This window comes from Anopheles funestus, chromosome 2RL (genome assembly GCF_943734845.2).
Source record: "Anopheles funestus chromosome 2RL, idAnoFuneDA-416_04, whole genome shotgun sequence".
Lineage (NCBI taxonomy): Eukaryota > Metazoa > Arthropoda > Insecta > Diptera > Culicidae > Anopheles > Anopheles funestus.
In genome coordinates, this window is record NC_064598.1 from 14,433,721 (window position 1) to 14,452,665 (window position 18,945).

Sequence of the window (18,945 nt, forward strand, 5' to 3'; positions counted from 1 at the left end):
AAGATGCTGTTTGAAATATTTCATGGCTGTATCTACACCCGGCAGTTGCAACTCATGTGACTATTGTAGAGACTGAATGTTTTATATAGGGACATTTAATTTAATGGTAGACTTTCCAAGGTTAATTAAATAAATACATTTTTAATTGATTCGTATTCCACAAAGAGTCTTGCCTTTATTCGTTGTTTTCCAAACCCAAAAGAAAATGATTTTCGAATTTCGAACAAGCGTAGCAACCGTTTGACAGATGATCACCCAACTTGTCAGTTTGCATTTTCGTAACGACAATTTTGTATAGACAACGAACGTAAAAAGCAAAGCAACGCTTGGATTCCGTCCGCTTGTGTTTATTTCAGTAAAGTTAAGAAACAATAGACGCGCTGTGAGGAGATCTAGTTTTCATGGCTAAACATCAACCGCTTGGCACTCGTTGTGGCAATATACCTGCACACAGCGTTCTACAGAAAAGTTAAGTGTGTATTATTTCGGCAAACGATACCGAAGCGGACGCCTATTTCCTTACCTACCTCGGAAGTGGCAGTGTTCGGTTGATTCAAGTGCGAGTGCTGTGAGTTTATGAAAAACACTAGAAACCATGGCCTCTGAGATCAACGAGTAAGCATACATAAATTACATCATCATCATTGTCTCGATTGCTTTGTTAAATTGTACCTATCATTTCACTACTAGACGTCCTGCTTTTAGGATATCGGATGTGGAGGAACTTATACGTCAGACTGGAATGGATACCTCCGATACTGGCGGAAAAATAGTGGATTACTTCAAGAATAAACGAGCAGCGCTACAAAGTAGAGGACGCCTCTACGACGGCTCGGACAATCCCATCAACTTTAGGTTGGATAACTTGAAACCAGTTCAGCTATCACAACCCACCACCACCAGCCAGCCGACCGAATCATCACCCGTGCAAAGTTCGAATGATACAGAGGAGGCCAGCATCGCACTAGTTAAACCGCTTTCTGAACTGTCTGTGGTGGAAAACAGATTATCATCGTTTGTTAGTCCCGGTCCTGTGGTGGCTATTTCCCCGGTACAAATTCCACAAAAATCACACACAAACGCCATATCCAGTCCTTCTGGTAGAAGCACAGTACATAAAAGCCCGTTGGTTTCAAATACAAATTTACTCAGCGGTACGACGAATCTTCAAAAGCAACTGTTGTTACAGCAATATCAACGAAAAAATCAAATGAAATGCGAAACTATTCGAAGTGCCTCTCAGCTGGTATCGAGTACACCCATTTTAGGTCGAGAAGCTTCGAATCAAAGGGGCGATAATTTGCTGGACATCAGAGAAACTATCTCTCCTATCCATGAAGACCAAGAACATGGTACACCACAACGGGTACTGCGATCGCCAACTGCAGAACGACAACGCATAGCTCCGAGGCCGTCCACTCCGAGTGTTCGGTCCATAAATACACCGGTACCCGCTACCCAGGATGTGCCGGACGGAATGAATCATGATTACCGCGAAAACACTCCTCCGCGGGATGAGAACTACATAACTGTACCGGAAACACCTAGCCCCGTGCGCCGATCACCTCGGCAACCCAGCACACCCTTGAGTGGTCTATCGTTGCAGCGTCGTTCACATTTACATGCTCCATTATTGGCGAAATTTGTCTCGGGCCAAGGTAGACCGACAGAGAGTGGTATTCGGAGCCCATCTTCTACACCATCACAGAGGAGCATTCTGAAGAATCCGGAAAGAAGTTCTTCTGCTGTAAGAAATCGAGTCAGTTTTTCTGAAAAATTGTTTACAGTTCGTTCATTGACACCAGTTAGACAGTTGGATGAGTTGGAGATTACGTCGGATGAAAGCGAGGATCAAGAAGCGGAAAAGGACAAATCGATTAGAAAAAAGGTATCGCTTAGTAGAATGAAACAATCGAACGGTATTTCGAAGCTTCGAGCATCCCGCAGTTTGTGCGATATGGAAACGGATCAGATAACATCAAATTCACCTAAATCACCCGAAATCGCTGCTAAACAGGTTGCAAATAATAATGCGCTAGCCAACTCGAACGAGACAAATGTCCGAAATGAGGAACGGAACGTTCATCGTTCTCGGCAGCTGTTTGGAAATAGACGATCAAACGCAATCGAACGCATTGAAGAATCCTTGCCAGCTTCACCGGATGCGATCGGAAGGTGTGATAATCGTACTAATGGAAATGTGATTAATATGATTTTGGACGATTGGAACGAAGAAACTACAAAACGTATGGAAGTGGAGGCATCGGTTGAGAACCCTGTTCCTCAACTAGCGAATGAAACAGTCAATAAATCCGTTGCAATTACTAACATCGAGACACCGCGCACGGTTATGATGGATATCTTTGATCCGCCTTCGGCATTTTGTGATGATAGTGAGCAAGGTGATCAGAATTCGTCCCAAAATGACCACACAGCGGAGCATATGAGTTCGGAAGCACCGGGATTAGATCGCGGAACGGATTCATCGCGTAAGCGAAAACAGGACAGCCTCTCCCGGCGAGATTCGATTCATGCCGACGTTGAACCCGACGTTGGCTTGAATCCTAATGCGCCCGTGTTGCCTAAAAGAAGTGTTCTACCGGTAGAGCGTATCGTAAGTGTGGATTCTCCGAACGACCGTGTACCGATGGATATGATAGAAGTGGTAGATATGATTCATAGCCGTGCCAATTCCGAGATGATGGCAACTGATGCGGAAAACGATCGGCGGACCACGTTAAATATACCACAGAAGCGTCGCTGTACCAAATTGAAGGCGGATGTTACTACAGAAATGTACATGAAATCTATTCAAAAGCCTGGTTTGCAAGACGAGACAAAGGCGAAAAAGAGTAAAAATCGCCGTAAATTGTTCGTACTAGAAATGATGGAGGGACAGGATGGTAATAGCGATGGTGATGAGCCGCAACCGTTGCCAGCAACGCAAGAGGTCGTCGCTGTTCCGGCACAACAAGAACAGGATCACGGTTGTGTGACGAAGCCGTTGGCAATTCTAGTGCAACGCCTTTCGGCTAATACGCTTACCATGGCTACAAAGGCAACCCCGATATTACGGAATGCAGAGATAACAGAAATTAATGAACAACACCATAAGCCCGTCGAATCTCCTATCAAAGAAAAGCAAAACGAAGAGCAGAACGAAAAGGAAGGACGTTCGAAGATCGCCCATGGGAAAACGCCGGCCGTTGACGACAGCGAGCATCGTGTTGTGGAAGCTGACAAGGGCGCTAAACAAAAGACGAAGCAGCGTGTAAGGAAGAACAAGAGGAAACCGCAGACCAACGGTATGGATAAGTCAAATTTAATGATGGATAAATTTTTGAAGAATGTGTCGAACGAAATTCGACACCAAATTGAAAGCGAAAACGGTCCCCGCCGAAGCCATCGTAATAGACGGTTAGCTGCAGAGGTGCTGCGTAACAATCCGGACATTTCTCTTCATGATGCACCGAAGTATGTGATGCCTACCATAAAAGATGTGCTGAAGTATTGCCAACTAACAGACGTGACCGGCACCAGAGCTAAGAAAAAAACCACATCTTCCAACGCGGCTGATAAGAAAAAGGACGTGAAAAGCCAAAAGGTTGTCCCTGTGGCGACATCCAGCGGGACAAGCAATGAGTTAGGGACCAATATCGAACGGGGCAGGGGCAGGGGCAGGCCAAGGAAAATTAAAGCTCAGAAAGAAAAGTTTGATAGTGATGGATTTCGCGTACCTGACGTTCCACCCTCCGATGGGATGCCGAAAACATCATCTACAGTGGCTTGCAAACCGGCGGATCACTTCACAGAAACAATATGTTCGTCCACTTCGGGCCTACCGCAGGGTGAATCTATCGATTCGGGGCTATCATCAGCGGCCATGATGGTAAGTATCCTTCAGTTACTGATTGTACCTCGCTGTACAGATGTAGAAGTTATGTATTGAAATGGCTCTCTTCTTCTCCGAAACAACCAGAGCGATGATGCAACACCACAACCCGTGCAACGGCCATCATCGAAAACGTCCTCGAAGCCGAAGAAAACCCCGATTGAAGATGCCGCTCCGTCGGGATCGTCTGCAGCGTCCGCATCCAATGAAATACTGGCGGAAAAGCGTAAAACCCTCGACTGGATGATGATGCTGATGGAAAACCGACAGAATCGACCCGTAGCATTACCGACGGTAGAAATCCAAGGCTTTACGCATCTGTCACTGGAGCACCTGGCATTCGAGGAGCGCGATGGCATCGAGTATTCGTTCTACGTCTACTCCAATGGAGACAACTTTGGCTTTTTACGATTTCCGCCCAAAGCGGAAAAGAAAACCACACGTACAAAGCGTTGTTCACTGGTAAGCGGCAATTGATCCTTCGAATTGACGAACCGATCGAGCCGGAAAAATTGAAATATTAATAATTTCTTCTTTTTTTTCACTTTGCAGAAATTTCTCATCCTTAGCGGATCGTTAAAATTCATCATTAACGAAAATCTGGTAAATGGTGTTGGGGGTGACTTTTTGATGATACCATCCAGTAAGTATCAGACGCCAACGCATGTCTAGCCAACGAAAGCAATATAAATTATTAATATCAATATATATATTAATTGCCTTTTTCCTCGAACCATAGGCTCATCTTACCGCATCATCAATGGCACAGAAACGACGCTCATGTTTATGATAAAAACAAGTGTTTCGAACCAAACTGGGCGTGAAAACGGTGGCTGAGAAGAAAAAAACATACGGTTTTTTTTGCATTTCATTTATAGTTTTGTTATATAGGCAAAATATGTTCGAATCCGTAAGATCTTTTTACAGCGGAATGTTTGATAGGTCAGGACTGTAAGGTGCTAGTGTTGTGTTGATAAGAACCAAATAGCATTAGAACATACAATATGAGTGTAACTATCACTCGTATAACATGTTGGTCCACTGTATGTAGGTTGCATGGGGAGAATAATGTTTTCGTTTTATTTGTTTTTTCTTCTTATGTCTACGATTTAATAAATTGCATTTAAATAAATAATCACTTGAGAAAAGCAATAAAATATGAGCCGCGGATAAAATATTTGTTTTGGTAGATCAATCAAATTAAACATTGCTTGAACGAAACAAAACAAGACACAGAAACAAAATGAATATACATACAAACAAACGAAGAAAAAAAATGCGTCGCACGTGCTCAGTCGGCACAACTGTCTATTAATGTAGGCCATCGTACCGTCGACCGACCCGTACGCACAATGCCACCTGCTAACTCATCAAAACTCCCTTACACACTAAACGGAACGAGCGGTGGAAAAGTTGCCACCTTACATAATGTCTGCATGTCAGGTTAGACACGTGTGGCGTACCTCACACCCGCTCTGACCCACTTTTTCTCACACCCCAACCACCGATTGGAGCTGTGTGCTTTCCGTTCGGTTGTTGTTTGTTTTTCTTCCGGCGCCCACGCGCTCATTTGGGGCTCCTTCCTGTTGTGCACGTCTGCCGCTTACGGACGGTTGAAGTAGGTTTGGGGTCGATGTCGGCACACGGCGCGAAGATTGTCACACGCGGGAGATTTATCTATGAAGGGAAAATATGGATTATGCTCGAAGTTTGTCCGTGTTTGATGAAATAGTTCGGTTGCGACTATATTAACAACACAGATACCAATTAGAGTGTTGTTAGTGTTCCATACATTGGGACGTAATTTGGCAAATAACGTGACGAAACCATGTGGATATGTGTCGTCAAACCTGTGTCTTAAAATTCCATTCCGCACACACACACACACACCAATTACCGGAAAGGCTTTCCGTTTCCATACGATTTGCCCGCACAATTAATGATTTGTCACGAGTTTATTAGGCACAATCACGTGGTGCACGGAACGGAAAGAAGAATGTCTGACATCCAACGTGTAACATTCCACCGATATAGCTCTTTCCTAAGCTTTCCTGCAAAGTAACACACCGTGGATGGGTTTTTTTTACCGTAGGGAGTTCGGGCTGGACGGGTGCCGGGCCATCATTAGTGTCGGATGTCTTCGACCAGGGCAGTTTAGTAACTGGCTTGCGAATTGGATCCCTGGAGGCAGTCGCGTGGCATTAACGGTGCCGCTCGCGGAACGAAACGTACCAAAAACGGGCGACATGAAGTAGCCACCGGCAATGTGTCGAAATGTGAGCAAGCTTCGCAGCAAAACCTGTCGTTCCACGTGCTTCTCCTGACGGGCACGGTACGGGTACTTTATGCTTAACGAACGAAACAAAAGACTAGCACATCTCATGTTACAAGCTGGCGAACTGTATGAATAATTTGGATACCGGACCATTCCAGGATTGTGTTCGTCGTTAGGAGCATTTAATGAGTTACGCAAGCTTATTACTGTTAATAAAAAATGGCACAAAACAAAGGAGTGATCGTTTGAAATCTGTACTAAAAGTCTGTACTAAAAAAAACTCTTCGGTACTTATCGATATGTTATCGCCGTTAGGTTGATTTCCTTATCGAAAGATATGCAACATTTATGAATAATGCAAAACCGAGTGGCAGCGAGTTTTGGGGCGGCTAAAAGGAAGAAATCTCACTAGCATTTTCACGTTTTCGCACAACAAGACCTTCATCCTCGGTTCAACGTGATCGTACAGGACCTGGAAGACCTGGAGGCTCATGATTTATGAATGATTTGTTTATTGTCAGTGTTACCTTACAACGCATCTGGCAGTGGTTCAAGAAAACGTGACACACACAGAACAAGAACGCTGTTCTTGGTGGTTCTCATGAGTATGCAAAAAAAAAACAACACAACAATACCGAATCCCAACGGAAATGTAGAGAAAAAACATGTGTTTCTTCTGGTAAATGGAATTGAGCTGGTTTTCTGTTCTTTCTGGCAAACTTCCAAATACCTACACGGCGTATTACATTGTGCCGAGATAATTTGTTCTAAGAAAACGGATTGATTACTATAAGCGCAAGGCACGTGCCATGCCAATGTCATGCGATGAACTTTTCCTAATCCTATATTTGATGTTTGTGACTTACATTTATTTACAGAAATTATTAGTTCCTTCGTTGTTTATTGTGTTAAAAAAGCAACAGAAAAATTCAGCGGCTTGGAGTATCGTAAAATGATTACGAAATAGTTGTCCAAAAATTGCACACATCCTACCACGTGGACTACCGTCAGTTGACACTAAACGCTAAACGGTGCGGAACAGACAGAGAAAATGCCGAAATGTAAATTGCTCTCCATAAGCTAAAAATATACATTTGAGAAGAAAACAAAATTTACACATGCACATCTTCCCGCAGTAGGTATGCGACGTACGTATTATTATGCGAGTTCGGACACAGTTCCAATTCCGGTTGGCCCTACTGGTTGGATAGAAGAAAAAAAAAACATGCTACATAATTCACTATGCACACGGCAAACCACGCTGTAACGATTCTATGGTGAAACGGGTTAGAACCGAAGGCACCAAGCTGGTGAGAACGGTGCCCGCGATTAGTAAAGCCGTGTCGTGAGCACGTGTTCTGGCAGCCTTCCCCGTGACTCACAATGGGATTTTTGCGCACGGCTGCGGTGGTCGGAAGGGTGCGGGATGTGAAAATGTGACGCGGCCAGTGTATGCGTGTAACCATATCGATGTGCATTGTGGCGATGAAATTCGCAGAAAAGCTGCTCTCCGAGGTGAGGTGAGAGAACGCTTTACCAACAGGCCGGACGTAGTTGAGTTACATGTGGCGGTGGGTGAAATAAGGGGTAGAAAAACAAGCAACCATCTGTGTACCATGTGGATGGAAGTATTTTTTGTTTTGTTCCCGTAGTGTTGGAAAAATAATTGCCAAAAGAGAGGAAAGAGAGGAATCTGATCTATTTTTCATGTGAGCTTTGAAGATATCAAACAATTCCTTATATGATCATGAATTTTTGTAAATGTAAAACAACTATCTAAGTTAAAGAAAAGTGTTAAACAAACGTTCAATAATAATTTATAATTTATTGCATAAAATGCATCCCGATCGGAACGTGTTCGACACCCTTGACGAGTGAGTTGAATGCCGCGAGCAACTCATTTTGTACGAAACGCACTAAAAAGAGATGGAGAGCATAGCGTACAGTGGTTGTGCTTAGAATAAGCAGATGTATATTTAATTCTTAAAATTTATTTCTGCTTGCTACTGTTATATCTATTGAAAAAAAGGAAAATAAATTAAATTCCAGTTTAACTTCAGTTGTAGATTTAATTGATTTGAACAGCTTCCATTCCATCTTGAACCATAAATATTCAAGCCTGCTTATAAGAGCGTCACGGACTGTAAAAATAGCTGCGAGCATGAGCAAAACATTCAATGCGCGAGAGAGCGAGTTAAAGAAGATACGCTCCGGGAACATAAACAGCATTAGATGCGAGGAATGTTGCTTTTGTGTTCAGAAAAGCAAGAGAAACGCTACGCGTCTGATGTCGTGTGCCCGGTCGTCTGAAAGTAAATTTTCCCATCCGTTTTCCGTGGAACCGTCGGTCCGAAGGTTTTTTTGAGTGAACATTTCCATTCCGTTTTGGGCAGACAAGTGTGGAAAGCATAAACAGGCAGAAAGAAGCTGAAAAAACGCACTTAGGATATTGACCACAGTGTTTGTGTGCCCGTTTTTGGGGGTTAGTGTCTGGCGCTTGGATGATGAATTTTGGAGCCAGCAATTAGCACGGTTACTGTGGGCAGCTGCGTAACAACCGAACGGGTTTTTTTTTCCACAACGTTTTCGACCATCAAGCACAGGCGTCGGACACAAAGGAGAATAACAATCAGCCCGAAGAAAAGAGCTCTGTGCGAAGAAGTTGCGTTGTGACGGTGCGGCGGTGCATTTGATGTTTTCCGTCGCTTGCTTTGTTATTCGTGTGGTTTTGTGAATAATTTGGAGTGCAGACGGGAAGCTTTTGTCCGTATAGGTGTGTTTGTGTATTTCGAGGCAACAAAATAGCCTTTTTTCTGTCTACCAAAAATTACCCACCCCTAGTGTATTGTGTGGCAAAAAAAACGCAGCGTATTTTAAGGGCAAAGAGTTTGCGTGTGTGTTTTTTTTTCTTCTCGTGTGGAATGGAATAATTGATGTGTGTACCCCGTCTGAAGTGAGAGTGAACAAGCGATTAACAACAACAACAACAAAAAACAAACACACACATACACACTCGCAAAACTACCCTATCCAAAAGGGGCCACCCCTGATGTGTGGTCGCGGAATTTTGGGGGCGATTGCAAACAACACGTGAAAACGGTGAGAATAAGTGCGAAAGAGATAAAAAGTGAAGAGCGTGTGCGTGTGTTTTTTTCTTCTCTTCCTTCGTTCGGCGGTTTTGCTGTCTCCTCTGTTGTGCAGCGGCCATTTTTGTGCTGTGCTACGGAAAGTGAGTGTTCCGAGAATTTCCGTAAACTCCCTGTACAACATACTTTCTCAACAACCCCTTTGGCTGAAAGTTTGCGTCTTGGTGTTTGGATATCGGTACCGTTTGTACTGCTGTAAGCTATTGGCGTTGTTTCGGGGGATTTTGTTTTATTTTTCTGGTACTTATTCGCGCGTACATGCCGACTAGACGGCACCCTCAAGTGGGCTTGAGCTGTTGGCTTCTGTGTTTACTGCAACAGGCGTGTGTGTGTGTGTGTGCGTGTACTTCCATCTGGCGAATAATCTTGGCGTGAAATAAACAAGACGCCAAATTACAAGGGTAGATATTGCTTCAGTTTCGCGGAAACCCAGTCAATTCTGCTGCCTCGAGTGTGTAGGCGTTTGGTACGGAGGGTTCGTCGCTACCCAGGAAACGGAAACTTACGCGGAAGGTAAGCGAAGCTAGCAGAAGGAAACGGCTCAAGTTTTTGGGGTTTTCAAGGTTGAGGGTTAGAAAATTGCAGCCACTTACCGGTTTGGGGTCGATGCTACTGAAATGAAGAGCCTACCTTGATTGATTACCGTTGCGAAGGTTAATTTTCGAAACCAGGCACCGGACGTACCTAGGTATATTGTTCCAGCAGGTGTAGTTTGTATGCAAACAATAAACTGTTGTTTATCTCCGTATCTCACCGGTACCCCGGTCCTCATAAAGTGATGAAGGGGTTTTACTTATCAGGCAGACACTTTTACGTAACTGGAGAATTGACGAATGAGGTCGTTAGACTCAAAGTGTTTCTGCAAACATAAAGCTAAACCAACTAAAGTCACTTGTCTGGCAAATATTGTTGGGGGTTTTTGTGAAGGCTAATTCATCTATAGCTGAAAAAAGGATGTCCTTTTACGAGCTTTTGAGAGTCGTGTATTACCAATAATTAAAATGGCCATAAAATAAATTTATTACCAAACAATCAAGAGAACAGAACGGACAAAATAAATCACTGACTCCTCAAAAGATCACTTCATCCCCCAAAAACTGACCTGTTCGTCCATCCAGAACAATCGCTTCAAACATTTTGTTTTGTACTATTTCTATTTTCGACCATTATTCCATTACACACTATCAGTGGCCCATACGTCCCAAATGGACGGTATTTTTGCACCGTGCGTTTAAGTTTTCCTTTTTTTTGTAAAGATGTCTCTCGCCTCTCGCTGGGGCTGACCAGAAAAGGGCACAAATAAAATATGAAACATTTTTCTTAATTATCTCACTGTGAGTGTCTCACCTCTGCACATCCCGTGTGTCACTATTCTGGCCTGTTGTTGTTGTGTCTCGTTATTACTGATAACATGGGTTATGTTTTTCGTTTGTAATTTGTTTCTCTATTTTCATGAACCCGGTAACGGTTCGGTAAGGAAAGTGTACTATCTGGGCAGACGGATTTTTGTTGCAAATAGTAAAAAGAAAAGCTATGAAAAATAGCATTTATTACACGAAACAAGTACTGATAGAACTCGTTTAATTGGTAAGAAAAATGTTGCCTGTTTGCTTCAAGAAGTCACTTTTAATCTTCGTATCGTATTTCTTTTTTTTTATTCGTTTCGTTGGTTCACCTCTGACTGCCTTTTCTGTACCAATTGAAAAAGCTTCTAATTAATGTGTTTCTTCTTTACTTTTAGCAAATCTTCGCGCTTGTCCGACATCTGGACGACGCCGGACTTGATCCAGCAAAACAAAACATAATAATGCCTCTTTCCGTGACGAAAGCACCGGCAACCGGTGAAGCTACTGGCAAAGATCGGTTACTGGAACCACCACCATCACCGTTGGAAGCGCGAAGCGAATCACCATCGATGTCACCGTGTCCCAGTCCCGCCCAACCGCCACCAACCACAGTCGGAAGTGCCACCGGCATTCCTGCGGCCGTTGCCAACTTCTCCGTGATAAACTATGGTAAGGGGGCAACAAAAGGGGGTTTTAGATGTCTCGTTGCGATAAGTGGCGCAGGGAACGCCACGAAGTCTCCACGTGATCGCGAACCGTACAAGTGATCAAACGAGCACGTGGAGCGCGTCGAGATCGATCAATCGCAAGATAGGCGTGAGTGACAGATTAATAGATCCGTGTTATAGCTCAAAGAGGGCCCGAACTAGCTACGGTCGGGTAGGTCAGTTCCCCCGGGGAATGCGAGATGAAACGTCAATTTGCAATTGAAACGGGTGCGTCCCGAGATCTTGATCGAGTTTAATACGATACGATCATTATCTACGGCTAGTTCATTGTGAAACTCTGTACACAAAAAAATAAGGAGATGATCTAACAAATCATTTGTCTAAAGTAAATATTGTACTCTCCTTTGCAAAAGCCTCACACAGTCCGATCACGATTTGCAATTCCACTGGAGAGACTTGAGGACATATCTGAAGGAGGGGTGAGGTGCATACTGTTTAGCTAGCACCCCTTCCTCTCTCGGTTGTTGGTTTGATTGTGGTTCGCGTTTCATGGCGCGCTCGTCACGTGTATGGGCAAGTGCTGTATGGTGTGTTACTGCGCGCGCCAACCGCATGCACTGCAGTCAACGTGCTCTCGCGTCACTGAGAGTGCGTTTCTTTCCATCTGCTCTGGCTGATTCTTTTTAGCGCAATTATTTAGCGAGAATGGCGGTCAGAACGAGACACAATAATTGTGCTCGTCCGGCACCGCAAATTCAAAAAAAGGCTGCAAACTGCAAACGTACTGTGACCGGTTTTGCAGTGTGCATGCGAGCAGTTTGTTTCCATTGAAATGCAGCGTTCCGTCGAGAGCGAGATTCACGAACGGCTCTGTGGGAACGAAAGTAAAAGTTCTCCCTTAGCGTGTCGAGTGCTGTTCGCAGAATGCGTACCACGACCCGAACTCGTCGTTGCTCGTTGGGAAGGGACGAGACCGCAAATCGGCCAGCGCATTATGTAAACGTAATTCCGTTTGGTTTCCATTTCTTCTTGGTTTTGTGTGTGTGTGGAGATTTTCTTTAATGCTTGCTCTTAATTCCAACAACATACGAATGGTGTCGTGTGTATCAAATGACTTTTTTTCTGAGTCACAGTTTTTCGATCGGAGTCGTCCAAAACATTGACATGCGTCTGGTTGGAAAGTTCGAATTTTATCACCACAACTCCCGACCGCCAACCGTCACTTCTTCGGGTCCTGCACTGTCCCATCTGTGTGCGGTCAAGATCCGATCACTTGCCAGCACACGTGACGTAGTCGCGAACGTGTGGTTTTAAAAAAATGTACAATGGTTGCGTTGCTAACGGAGTGTTTTTCTGCTTTCAAAAGCGTTAGCACGCCACATCTTCGACCGCGGGACACTCACTTCCGGGGGTTTAGCTATTTGGCACACGAAACAACCCGAACAGTGAAGTGATGCGTTGGACCGAAATGACGTCAATACGTAGCCATTTTCTACAAATGGCAAAAGGCGTCTTGGTGATTAGATTGCATCTTAACGAAGAAGATACAAGTTTCACTGGGGTGGCCTTAAGCATATGGGTGGAAGTTGCTATGACTGGATGGGTCTTTTTGAGACTTCATTTAGCAATATGCTAAATATTCCGTGTCGGCCATGTACTGCGTCTTTGTATGAGAGCACCGTGCATAAAAGTCTTCTTTCTTCTTCGAAGTTGTCTTTCTTATTTGTCAAAAGACTCCATTTTTTAAACTACGATATGTAATCGAAAAGTTCTTTTACTACGGGCTGAAAGCTACTCGGGACCAGATTAGAGATGTGCAAAGTGAGTAAAAGTGAGATAGTGAGTTGTATTGAACGAGTTTCGTTCACTCACCACGAGGAGTTTTAGCGACTCCTTTTTCACTTACTCACTCATGAGTGTAGCCGTGGTGAGTCGAATTGCAAAAAGAGTAATGAGTGAGTAAGAGTGAGTTGAAACACAAATGAGTTGATACTTTTAGGATATTTATCGTCCACTACGCAAACTAAGCGGCCACGGGGGCTCCGATTATAATTAATAAAAAAAAAATTAAAAAAATGAAAAAAATTGAAAATTACCAAAGCCGTCTTTAGCCTTAGCTTTTTTTTGGGAAATTTAGCAAAATTTTCTAAATTGATATATTTTAATGCGAATTGGTAGAAATAAGTTTCTTTTCATAAAAATAATGCTTTAAATAAAAAATTGCTTTTAATAAATAAAGAATAAAAAATAATTAAAAAATTAAAAAAAAAATTAAAAATTGAGAATTTCTAAGGCTATAGCCTTAGTTTTTTTTGAGTAATTTAGAAAAAAAAATTAAATTGATTTATTTTAATGCAAATTGGTTGAAATAAGTTTCTTTTCATTTGAGTGATGCCTTAAACAAAAACAAAAATAATAAAAAATCGCACATTTTCGTTCAACTCACTTGCACATTTTCGTTTCAACTCACGTATTTACTCTTTTTGCAACTCAACGCACCACGGCCACATGTTTACACTCATGAGTGAGTAAAATGACCGAACCTTAACTTATACGATTATGCCGGGTTTTTTATGACTCCGAAATGAGTCATTAAACGAGCTGACTCCTAATAACGCTTCATTTACTCTGAGTTGACTCACTAAAAAGAGTTGTTATTCTCATCTCTAGTCCAGATGAGTTTCGATCCACGATTTTTGGGAACGCTGATACATGATACCTTGAAACGTATCAAACCTGTACTATTGATTTTAATGTTTGATCGGTATAAAAAAGTTCATCTTTACAACACAAATCTACAACTAACGAGGCTGAATTCTCGTATAATAAAATAAGTAAAACAAGCTCACACTGACTGAACCGTGTGTGGCTTTCATCGATCAACATTGTATTATCACCCTGATCTTATAAGCCATCCATAGCGTCATCCTGTTTTCCACACCTTCAACCCATCGAATCATCCTCCCACACTCACCAGGCGCATCTGGTCAGCTGGGTGAGATCGGTGCCTCGAAGAAAAGTACAGCAAGACACTGAACAAAGCGGACACGTGACCGAAACAGCTCGCGTTAGGCCTCGTGAATAAAGCGACGCATAGATGAAGCGCTGGAACCTGATGGTAAATACACATGCAGGAGAAAGAAACAAAACATCATCAAAAGAGAAGAGGAAAAAAACGCTGAATAAATAATGTATCAATTTCATTTTAGCGTACACAGGAAACGCTACTAACGGAAACATGTTGAAACGGATGTGAGTTCCATTGCCGGCAGCATTGCCTGTTAGAGTGCTCAAAGGATGCAATCCCGCCTCGATCGACGTCAATCGCGTTGCTAACGCCCGGCGTTCGTGTGAAAGTGTTGCACACCTCACGCGTGATAACGGCCGAGCACGTGGTTTTTAGCGTCCTGCGCCGCACTTATACCGGTCCGTGTCACAGCATGTGTGAGTACACTTATACGCTCTCGGCTTGGCTTTGTTGCTCACCCAAAAGGGCTAGACTGACGCAAACCGCACAGAAAGGGGCGTTTGGGGGTAAATGTGTGACTTCCTGCTTGTTTGTGGAATGGAAGCTCCCACAACTTCGATACCCCACTCGGAACCACCCTTGTGTGATGTGGTTGGTGGAGTGGTTGCTACAGATACACTCCCACAAACAGGCACACAACCGCGCTGCTCGCAGCAAAACGGTTTACTGGGCACCGGCCAGGCGGAACTGTTTCTCCCGCTCTCGACATCGGTTGCATCCACGTGGCCTCGCGACTGGGACGCGCGAGTGTGAAAACGTGTTGCAACGCGACGACCTGCACGTTGTGTGCCGGATGGGTTTTACAAACGGTTTGCCCTTTTCATAAGTACGGCAGCCAGACGCTACTGGCTTGCGGTGACTGTTCACGGCCTTACCGGCCTTCTCGCCTTCCGCGTTGATGATTAAAGGGATGAGAGCATTCCGATACGGGAGGGAACAAAACAATAATCGGTGGGAATTTAAACTATTAGCAGCGAGTCATTTCTCATGCTCGAGTTCGAGTTTTATGGAATCGGAAAGGTGAATGGCCGACCGTTGTGGGGGGTGTGCTGTGTGTAAATTACTATTTGGACAACTAATTAACTAAGTTGCCAAGTGGATATGATGAGGGTAGAATTCCGACCGAAGTATCGATAATCCAACTCTCTAAGGGTGGGGTTAAAACAAAGAAAACGTTACTGAAGAAATATTGAAGACTTAGACGTAATCGGATTAACTTTTGAATGACGCAAGATAAAATTTTCCTACCATTTGGTTTTTATTGTCTCCTTATCAAAACGTTGCAATCTTTGTTTTACTTCTTGTTTTTTTTTTGCAATATTAATGCTAACGCATTCTCTTTTGTCCGACCTGTGGACCGTGCATGTGCGTCTGGCAGGGTTTTAAACCCATTACGAGAGAGTGTATCGGTCGTCTATGTCCACTTCACACTTGGCAGGGAATTTGCTGCTGATGGCAACAGCGAACGCAACGCATGAACATATGTGTGTACGCGCGACGCGGTTCCCTTGTTGACTTCCACTCCAGTGGCCCAGAACGTGATCTTGTGATCCGCATCGGTGAGGGTGGCGCGGGTGTGAAGTGAACATCCACCGTCGGTCAGTCCCTTCCTTCCTTGGGGTTTTGGTATTTATTACCGGGACCGGATCCCGCTCCAGAACGTGCGGGCGGGGGTGATATTTATTTAAATCGGGTAACCAACTGAACAATGTTTTTTTTCTTTATGACGAATGGCAACAACGAGAATGGGTTCTATTCATTTCGAAACGGTGCTACGATGCAATATGATTTAAACTAAATATGCGTCGGGTTGGTGGGTTTTTTTTTCTTTTACAGAAGTTACGTGCCTGTTACTGGTGACGGTTCATGTCACCTAACAGTTCAAGTGGTATTGGATGTAAGGCAATGTTTTCACGGGCCGTTACTGCAACGTGAGGGTTTTTCTTTTGCTACTTTGTCGTAAATCCCGACAGTGACTCAAGCAAAACAAAACGGAATGAGCATCTCGTAAGCTAATATTATTTGTTTGGGGAGTGTTTTAGAGAAAAAAACTTTAGTTAATTGAATGAATCTTGCATTAATTGTATTTTTGTTGTATTTTTTATTTGCAGTTGGTAAAATTCAAAAGCAATCATCTTACAAATCATCTGTCCGTTGCCGAACACCGTACGAAAGGTGTAGTTTGCGGTCGGTAGGACCGACAGCAAGTCGCATCTTGGAACCGCAGATGGACGATACGACCAATTCTTCAACCTTTTCCTCGATGGAGTTTGGTTGCAATAGTAGCAGCAGCAACAACAGCACTGGTATTGGCTGTGAAACCAGCCCCGAATCCAGTGACCTGCAGGACAGTATCGATACGGAGGATGGAAGTACGTCCGGGCCACGATTACGCAGTCGGCGATCGATGAGCGTTTCCTCCAGCGGTTGTTCCAGCTCGATGGATGATCGAAACTTTGACTTCTCGCCGCTGGGAAGCATAATTAGTTGTCGGTAAGTTGTGTGAGCGTAAAAGTAAATCCACTGTATGATTGATTATTTTATTTCTTTGTCAATTGTAGGTGTAACTCGTACAGCATGTCCGACTTTGATGATGATGGGTTCCGCGAAGATAGTAGCGTATCGTCGGCGTACGCCGTATTGTCCGGGTCTCGGTCGTATCAACAGCACCATCCGCTACATCATCATCACCAGCATGTACCCCATCATCCGAACAATCACAAAGGACTGTTCGATATAGCGCTGAAAACGGTGAAACTGATCCGGCGTAACCAAGAGCTGCAGTTGCGACTGGCCCAGCTACAGGAAGAGACAAACGCATTCATCGATTCGGTAATGGCCAATCCGGAGAATGAATCGTTACGTTCGCATTTTTACAGCACACAGAACAAGCGTTTACCAACAGTGCCGGTAACGGTGCAAAAGTGAACGATGGTTCCTGTTCGTTGCTGGAACCGGGATGAGCACTCCGGAACAGTTGACGCGGAATGAAAAGCGCTACAAGTGAAATGCTACATTGCTGTTGCGAGAACAACTTACAAACTTCTTAGGTTTAAAAACTTTCCAACCGTATGATTCGTGTCATTCGCGTTCTTATTTGCGCGCCGGTATATGGCCACAACCTCAATACGTTTATACTGTTTATCGTATAAAAATTAAGCTAAGTTTAGTTTATTTTGTTTCATTATCCTACTCTCTAGACAAGGCTAGGCCAGAAGAGAAGGAGGATCGTTTTAACTTATTGCCAAAAATCAGGCACTAAACGTGTGATGGCGCGTATCTAAATTGTTCATTCATTCTATCATTGTACTGTGTAGGGTTATGTCAATCGGTTTGCTAATCATAGTAAAGCTATTCAAACGGGAAGTCTTGCGGTGAACGATCGCGAACGAAATGGACTGTAATACTGACACAAAGCGACAACCGTGTGAACGATCCCGATTTATTAATATAAACAGTGCTAAGCCACTATTTCAATAAGCAATCAATTTATCGTGAGATATAAGCATACTGTATGAAAGAGCTTTTGCTGAATTTATACGCCAAAAAACCCTATATACGATGGATGAGAATCAACACACAGTGAAGAAGGCTTGCAATGCCGCCATTTTAGTTTCCCGTTGTATCTGTATGTTTTCTTGTTTTTTTTTAGTATTCGATGGAATCGATATGAAGTGATAAAATAAGTAAACAATCTTCTCAGTGAGATAGTGTGTAACAATCCAAGGAATGGCTATCGATCCGAGAAAGTATCCATTTTCCCTCTATCGCAGTGATTACAATAGTTGCAATTGTTTGTGGCTGATATTTAATTATTGTGATTATCATTTTCACAAATGTGACCATGGCGCGTTGCGAACCGTGGTGTTTGTTTAAATCCTTTATCTGTAGCAGTTGTTAGAATTTGCGCACAGTTTTCCAAAGCTGCCACTTTAGTTTTTACTTTAAATTTAAAAAAATACTTTTTTTAATTCCTCCCTTCAAACAAAACAAATTGGTAAGCAGAAATAGTAAAAAAATGTATGGAAGGTAGTTTTATGTTTTAACCGAGTATACATTAAGCTTCTTATGAAACATTATGGACGATAAAAAAAATCACATAAAGCAAATAATATACTTATCATTCGCGAGGAAATGTAATATTGGATCGAGATTGGTATAGGGTGTGTTTGTGTGTTGGCGCGCATTATTGGCCAGAAAAATCTCAATCATATTTATTAACGATTAAGCAAAGGTGATCACAACAATATTGTAATCCATTTCTCGAGCGATTGAATGAAATTCAGCTTAAGCTAATCGCCGATTAGTGTCGTATTCGTTCGAGATAAAAGTTACGTAAACTCCAAGTGGTATTTATATTTAATTATTTAATCTAAGTATGAAAACTAAAATAGATGAAAAAGTTTTTTCATTCTCCAATTCAAAAAAAAGTGTGAAAATAACTTGTAAAATGAGAAAATATTCGAATCATAAAAAAACAACACAAATAAGGTAAGTTTTAAAATAACTTTGATGTACCTAAATATTTCAAAAAGATTTTACAATGGGTAAAAAAGATTTTCTCTCCATCGTTTGAAATGGAGAGAGAAA

The 18,945-nt window shown here is 43.0% G+C and overlaps 2 protein-coding genes and 1 long non-coding RNA gene across 4 annotated transcripts; 2 read left to right on the forward strand and 1 right to left on the reverse strand.

The window, feature by feature from the left end:
* Positions 1-155: 155 nt before the first annotated feature.
* LOC125765214 (uncharacterized) lies at positions 156-613 on the reverse strand. Its single transcript, XR_007418527.1, has 2 exons — positions 528-613; positions 156-458 (listed from the first exon to the last, which is right to left on the reverse strand). It is a non-coding gene; the product is annotated as an uncharacterized LOC125765214 (long non-coding RNA).
* On the forward strand, positions 456-5,027 carry LOC125764918 (uncharacterized). 2 transcript variants are annotated; one of them, XM_049429634.1, is made up of 5 exons: positions 456-615; positions 691-3,889; positions 3,980-4,354; positions 4,445-4,535; positions 4,632-5,027. In XM_049429634.1, the coding sequence occupies exons 1-5, from the start codon at positions 596-598 to the stop codon at positions 4,727-4,729; spliced, it is 3,783 nt and encodes a 1,260-aa protein (XP_049285591.1). In that variant the 5' UTR covers positions 456-595; the 3' UTR covers positions 4,730-5,027. The 2 variants fall into 2 exon arrangements, with proteins under 2 accessions (XP_049285591.1, XP_049285592.1); XM_049429635.1 differs by having other exon boundaries at positions 706-3,889.
* Positions 5,028-8,369: 3,342 nt separating this feature from the next.
* LOC125765109 (uncharacterized) lies at positions 8,370-18,774 on the forward strand. Its single transcript, XM_049429989.1, has 4 exons — positions 8,370-9,826; positions 11,055-11,328; positions 16,467-16,848; positions 16,917-18,774. The coding sequence occupies exons 2-4, from the start codon at positions 11,121-11,123 to the stop codon at positions 17,281-17,283; spliced, it is 957 nt and encodes a 318-aa protein (XP_049285946.1). The 5' UTR covers positions 8,370-9,826; positions 11,055-11,120; the 3' UTR covers positions 17,284-18,774.
* The last annotated feature ends 171 nt before the right edge of the window (positions 18,775-18,945 follow it).